Source organism: Littorina saxatilis, linkage group LG2 (genome assembly GCF_037325665.1).
Source record: "Littorina saxatilis isolate snail1 linkage group LG2, US_GU_Lsax_2.0, whole genome shotgun sequence".
Taxonomy (NCBI): domain Eukaryota; kingdom Metazoa; phylum Mollusca; class Gastropoda; order Littorinimorpha; family Littorinidae; genus Littorina; species Littorina saxatilis.
The window spans coordinates 80697095-80704594 of NC_090246.1; the positions used below are offsets into that span (position 1 = coordinate 80697095).

The window sequence follows — 7500 nt, forward strand, 5'->3', positions numbered from 1 at the left end:
CGTTCAGGAACTTGCGACAGTTTCTCTAGCATCCTTTTTGCTGCTTCAATGCATTGTTGTTGTTGTTGACCACAGCTGTGAGTGTCATTAGAGAGTTATTAGATGTTGATAGCATAGGATAGGCCTGTATTACGCTATGACACATTGTCATATCTAGTGGAACTTTTGTATTTGTTCTATGCATTATGGTAGTACGTTCGTAGCCAGATTTTTGGTTTGTTGTTCGGTTGGTTGGGTGGCTGAGTGGTGGGAGAGTCAGCTGGTTTTGTTGGTGTCGCCTTCTCTTTTCAGTAACATTTTTTGTTTTTCTTTATGTCACATTTGCCAGAACTGTCCCAAAGGATAGTAGGAAGCTGGCTCAGTATTTGATTTGTCTTTAAACGTCGTTTTAGTAACATGTATTTCTTAGTTACACACATTCCTCCTTTCAAATGTACACGCATTATTCATATTCTGGGTGTCCCCCTTAAAATCCTTCTTGCTGTGTACAACTCACGCGCATCTAACTGTGAAGGCTCTGTTTTTGCTAATCCCAGTACCTGTAGAAGACAAACCCTGAACAATTGTAACAGCTATTGGCTTCTGTATTATATTGTATTAAATGCGTCCAACACTGATTTAAAGAGAAAGATTATTGTTCTATCACTTGTGACTAGTTTAAATATATTTTGTTCAGTGAGTGTGTGCGTGTGTGCGTGTGTATGTGTGTGTGTGTGTGTGTGTGTGTGTGTGTGTGTACGTGCGTTTGTGTGTGTGTGTGTGTGTTTGTGTGTGTGTGTGTTTATGTGTGTGTGCGTGTGTGAGTGCGTGTGCTAGTGTCTGTGTATGTATATGTGATTGTGTGTGTGTGTGTGTGTGCGCGCGTCATGTGCGTGCGTGCGTACGTACATCCGTGTGTGCTTGTGTGTGTGTGTGTGTGTGTGTGTGTGTGTGTGTGTGTGTGTGTGTGTGGATATAAATATGTGTTTGTGTATATGTGCGTGTGTGCAGGTTGACTTTCCTTTTTACATTTAGTCAAGTTTTGACTAAATGTTTTAACATAGACGGGGAATCGAGACGAGGGTCTTGGTTTATGTTTGTCTGTGTGTGTGTGTATGTGTAGAGCGATTCAGACAAAACTACTGGACCGATCTTCATGAAACTTGACGTGAGAGTTCCTGGATATGATATCCCCCCAAACTTGTCTCGTTTTTTTGATAAATATCTTTGATGACGTCATATCCGGCTTTTTGTGATTGTTGAGGCGGCACTGCCACGCCCTCATTTTTTTTATAAATCAAATTGATTGAAATTCTGGTCAAGCAATGTTTTACTCAGTCTGGACTTTGGTATTGCATTTCAGCTCAGAAGCTTAAAAATTAGTTGATTAGTTTGCTCATTAAAGTTGTCATTAAAAACACATTAAAAAACGTATTGCATTGTTTTCTCCTCAATTCAAAACTGTATAGATGTGTGATGTTTACTTAAAAAAAAAACACGCTCAGAATTAAAGAAAATAGGTCGAGCATAATGTTCGCATGCTTCGCGGAGACGAGCGTGACCCGTCTAGGTCTTCGGGGAAGTTTAGCCGAGACTATCTGAATGTAGTTTCGGCGGTGACTGGTTTTTGGCTCACGTAAGTGTAGCCTATGCGATGCTAAACTTTGTCTGTCTGTGCGTGCGTGTGTGCGTGTGTGATAGAAACTTTAACATTTGACTGAACACCGAAATACTAATTTTACTTGGTTATTATTCAAGCAACAGCTTCAAAGTATTGAAGCAATGATCAACATTTCGTCGGCACGTATATAGTTAAAGTGTGTATCCAAAGAAAACGGGTGGTGGTGGGGTTTTTTTTTTTTTTGGGGGGGGGGGGGGGTTGTTCCTGCCTGAAACAGCGGACTGGTTTGTGTCGTGTGTGGTATGTAGACCAGGTCAGGGGTCAAGGTTAGGTCAGATAGCGTGAAGGATTGTGGTATAGATACAGTTATCACCGAGCTGCAGTTCGCCGATTCGGAGAAGACGACTCATGATTTCACATTGTTCGGTTTCGTAGCTCCAGAAAAATAGATAAAGAAGATACCAAAGGAGATTTCCTACAGGTTAATCTGCACAGCGTGTTTCCAATGTCTGCGCGAGGAAGCGCTGTCGAAAGCGCAGTGTCGATCTGGCCATCTGGCAGTCGTGTCCCCGCCGTAAGTAGGCTACAGACAGACAGATCTAGATCTAGTGTCTCGCACTCTTGCACCGTATCACTTATGCTTACTGTTTCTTTCTTTCTTTATTTGGTGTTTAACGTCGTTTTCAACCGTTCAAGGTTATATCGCGACGGTATACTTACTGTGTGTGTGACGGAGTGATTGAGTTTGTGTTACTGTTTGTCGATTTCTTACGTGAGCCGTCCTGTTGGTGTTGATCTTTTTATTTGATGCCTACAGATTGACTGAATGTTTTAATATCGCTTCACGCGACTTGTTTTTCTTGTGGGTTGATTCCTTTTGCGATCTCCATTTTACAGGACAGTTTTATGACTGGTATGAACTTCTAATCTCCTTTTACACTATTCATTTCTTGATAATGTCCTGTTTTAATGCAGCAAGCACAGATGTCGACAGCATTGAATGGCACACAGGACACTGTCGTTTGCACGTTTCTAAAAAAGTGTCAGATCCATCATAGAATAAGACTTGCACTTGACATTTATGGACGTGTTATTACTTCGAATGTGGAGAATCGATCCCAACTCCTGACAAATAATGTCCCTCTGATATTTCACCCTTTGTTTGCTGTTGCCGCAAATCTTAAGAAACTGATAATAATGCAGTTAACTTTTTTTCAGAACTACGACACAAATTCCTGAAACGATCCTTGTGGATGGTACTATTGCAGCATTTCATCGATAGGATCATTCTATAGGGCAGTGTTTTGGTCAAAAACATACTGCACTGGTCAAAAACATACTGCACTGGTCAAAAACATACTGCACTGGTCAAAAACATACTGCACTGGTCAAAAACAGTGTGTTTTTGAAGATACGCGTATGAGTTTCAAGTAGTGGCACAATTACTTTCTAAGCATACGAAGCTGCGAACAAATCACATTTGGCTCTGTTGCGTTACGAAAGATTACAAAACGTTAACAGAAAACCGTTGAGATATTCTGTATTATGTTCTGTTTGCTCTTCGTATCGCTATGCATACCGAGCACTGTTTTTGTTACTATTGTTTGAATTTTGAAGAGATTGCTTTTTGTTCGTGTTGATTAAGTTCATATGCTCTGCTGCAAAAAGTTGGGTTTTCTTGCCCATCTCCAAAATGGAGGTAGATTTCTTTAACACGATGGACTAGCTGGACTGCGTGGCAGATTGAGACAACAAACGATAGTGTCAAAAACATTGCTCTGTATGCACAACATACTGGTGTAATTCACACACACACACACACACACACACACACACACACACACACACACACACACACACACACACACACACACACACACACACACACACACACACACACACACACACACACACAACCCCCCGCGGGTTAGGGGGAGTCCCATATTCGTTGGGACGAGAAAGAATTTACCCGATGCTCCCCAGCATGTCGTAAGAGGCGACCAACGGATTCTGTTTCTCCTTTTACCCTTGTTAAGTGTTTCTTGTATAGAATATAGTCAATTTTTGTAAAGATTTTAGTCAAGCAGTATGTAAGAAATGTTAAGTCCTTTGTACTGGAAACTTGCATTCTCCCAGTAAGGTAATATATTGTACTACGTTGCAAGCCCCTGGAGCAAATTTTTGATTAGTGCTTTTGTGAACAAGAAACAATTGACAAGTGGCTCTATCCCATCTCCCCCCTTTCCCCGTCGCGATATAACCTTTGTGGTTGAAAACGACGTTAAACACCAAATAAAGAAGAAAAGACACACACACACACACACACACACACACACACACACACAGATAGACACACACACACACACACATCATGTACACACATACACACATACACACACACACACACACACACACACACAAACACACACACACTCCCACCCCAACCCACCCCCACACACACCCACAGCTTCTCCTACGCCTAACGTTCCACTCAAACACAATGCAACTTCAGGGGAAAAGTCACACAACATGATTGCTTTAAAAAGAGCGATGTTCTGATGTAGCGACAGACGCATCTACGCACAAATCAATAACTCTCCTTGAACAGGTGGCGACTGGTCATTAGGCCTATCCTGGCCAATAAAACACAACTGAGTATAATTACACTGTAAAAACTTGACACGGCAATCTTAGCGAAGGAGCTTCCAGAGAGCGGACTGAACGAAAATCGCAAAGATGGGTAAGGTTTGTAAGTGTGTGTGTTTGTGTGTGTGTGTGTGTGTGTGTGTGTGTGTGTGTGTGTGTGTGTGTGTGTATATATATATGTGTGTGTGTGTGTTTGGGGGTGGGGGATGGGGGTATGTATGTGTGTTCGTGCGTTCGAGCGTTGAAACTCATAAGCATGTTTTCAATTGGTTTTTTTCAGTTTCATTTGGAAATTGTTTTATTCTATTGAATCATACCCTCGACTGTTTCCTTTCATGACTGAAACAATGGGGTCGGGTAGCTCAGTTGGTAGAGCACTGGGGTCACGGATTCGAATCCCGACCGGGGCGAACACGGGACAACTGTCTGTTCAGCCCCATGCAGAGACGGCATTCATGTCCCACCCCGTGTCACTGTAAAAGGCCATTCTGTCAGTTGTGCAATATTTCGATCATAAAGTAAATAAAATGAAAAAAATTGAATGAATCGCTTCGACATGGTAGGATAGATAAAGCTTGTTATCTGTGCATATTGTAGGCCACGTGATGATGTATGTCTACATTGACATGTGCTTTGGTTGTGCAGACTGGAGATGTTCACCTATCCTTTGCTTCTTCAGTGTATACGTCATTGCAAGTGGGTACTATTTCATCAATAACATCTGTGTTTGCGTAAGTAGATTGATCACAGTTAGTTCTATTCTTTTTTCAGTTTTTGGTGTCACCTGTCCAGCTTGTTTTCAAGTAATATAGTATTCAGTTAATAAATCAATAGTTCAACAGCCACACACAAGCAATAGCTTTCTAGAAACATTAATCGTGTTAAGTCTAAAACATGAATGGAATACTTTAGTTGTTCACATAACATCAATAACAGCCTGCCTACTTTCTCGGCCAATTTAATGTCGCAGATTGACGAAGGTGTCAGTTGCAACATTAATTCAGCAAATAACAAAATGTCCTCTTGGCTCTTAAAGCAAACACGTCGTTGATTATTGGAATGTGTCCCAGTGGACAGATGCTCTTATTCCATATGTCCCTCCCAGCAATATCGGTTGAAAGGACGTTAACATACAAAGCTTATCCCACGCAAACGTGTGAACAAATCTGTTGTGATTCATTTAACAATATATACGCTAAGGAAGGCAACTTTACCATTTTGTTCTGTTAAACACTAAAGCGGCCACGTCACAACAGCCCAGAACGCTGAAGGCACAGTTCTCTTCCGGCGGGGTCAAATCCGAAGTAACCTTTACCCAGAATACACCGGCAGCCAACTTTTGCGTGAAGGGATTTAAGCTTGCGCAGGGAGTCAGCAGATGGCAGCTACACGCGTACCGCGTCCAGTACGACGTGCCTGACCGCTGTGATGCTGGCAGGCTGGGCCCCAGGTAATGATGACGGGTTTAACCTACATACGTGAGAGAGACCACTCATGAGATAACAATATAGTTCAAACCACACGTGTGTATATCATGTAGTTCAATATTTAAAAAAGTAACTCGTGGAAATCGCGTACGACCCAGCAAGCCATGTAGTATTCTCTATATCTGCAACTTTAACGATGTGTATTCAAAGCTAACTACTTGTAATGTTGAACTTTAGCGTTGCAATTAAAAAATCACTACCCAACGCTATTATTGTTTTTATATCAGATAGAAGTCACTTTTAGTATCAAGGCAAAGAACGGCTCGAGTGACATTAAATGACACATTCAGCTCAAAAGGTGAGCAGAATTTGGTCATTTGTGTCGTTGGTTACAGAAAAATAATGCTTTCGGTGGCCATTTTGGCTTGGTTTACCTGTGTAACCTAGTGCCAAATGAAGCCGAGTGTCCCTTTCTCTCTCTCTAAACTCAAACAGTCAAAACAAATGACACCGGTTATATTACCAGGTTCTTTTATTTCCAAACGGTGTTGTAGGAAAAATGTGGGGAAAATGGAGGGTTTACATCCAACAAAAACTTCTTCCAATCTTCTAAACTGTTTCACAAAAACACACAAATAAACAATAACAATACAGAGACCCTAATGTAGAGAAGAGTCCCACCAACCAGGTCACCGAACCGAACTAACATCCGGAACAATACTTCCAAAAATATTCTTTAATCCCTCTCCAGAAATAGATCAAAACAAAACAAACCTCACTTTAAAACTGCTCTCCAAAATACATTCTAGATCCACACTTTAGAATTAAAACACAACAACAAAACAAACAATACCCTGAATCCTTACTCTAAACTCTGTTCTAACCCTAAACAATCCTCAATCTACTAAATCCCATCTTCGTCGCGATATAACCTTCGTGGTTGAAAACGACGTTAAACACCAAATAAAGAAAGAAAGAAAGAAATCCCATCTACAAAAATAGATCTACAAAACCCCATCTACAAAATCTAACTGAAACCCCGTCGCACATTCCGCCCACTCTGTAAAACACAGAATGCACGCCGTAAGCATACATAAACAACTCAACAATTTCAACCACCACAAACTAAATCCTCCAACAACAACAAAACACTTCATTCCTTCTAAATAACATGCCTACAATACAGTTTTCTAAAACATTCAATAAACAAAACAATTTTCCCGAACATTCGACTCACAAAACAATCTACTTGAACATTCAAATAAATCCTCCCAAAGCATGTCATGTCACAACCCGCATACTTTAATGCTGTTTTACCCATTGTACAAAAAGAATAGCATATGAATAACATACCCGTCACAGAAAATTCACATTGCTGTTATCCTCCCCGCCCGCGGCAGACACGCCACGCAAAACAGCGCTGCAGAAATGTCAGCCCACTAGACAACACGTCTGTTCTGTTCAACAAACATCAGCGAATGGAGCGGCCCCAGCCTACAACATCACGTGATCCTACGTCACAAGGTCAAAACAAACTCAACCCAGAGGGGTAGTAGGTACCAAAAAACGGTCATTTTACCTATGCACATGAAAGAATCGGCTCTTCCGCCAGACCATTTCAATACAGACAAAACACAGTCTCGGAAACCTTAGTGGATCCCCGATAGTACAGGTTTGAATCCTCGATAGCACAGAGGTACCATGAGTTCTCGAGTTCACGGATGCGCAAAAGTACATGTGTATCGTAACTATCGCTCAGTCACCAGCTCACATTTGTATCTTTTGTTACCAAAATGGCCGCGGCGATGTTTTCATTCTAAACTGCAG

General features: G+C 41.4%; 2 protein-coding genes across 2 annotated transcripts in view; both read left to right on the plus strand.

The window, feature by feature from the left end:
- Positions 1–617, plus strand: part of LOC138959858 (uncharacterized) — a 7126-nt gene extending 6509 nt beyond the window's left edge. Inside the window, exon 6 of the mRNA XM_070331506.1 lies at positions 1–617. This exon is cut by the window's left edge and continues 1790 nt beyond it. The gene's annotated coding sequence lies outside the window, so the exon portion shown is untranslated.
- Positions 618–4248: 3631 nt separating this feature from the next.
- The window catches only part of LOC138959859 (uncharacterized), a 16833-nt gene continuing 13581 nt past the window's right edge, over positions 4249–7500 (plus strand). Inside the window, exons 1-3 of the mRNA XM_070331507.1 lie at positions 4249–4340; positions 4892–4942; positions 5486–5696. Coding sequence (XP_070187608.1) covers positions 4337–4340; positions 4892–4942; positions 5486–5696 — 266 coding nt within the window. The 5' untranslated portion in view covers positions 4249–4336. The remainder of the gene's footprint in view (positions 4341–4891; positions 4943–5485; positions 5697–7500) is intronic.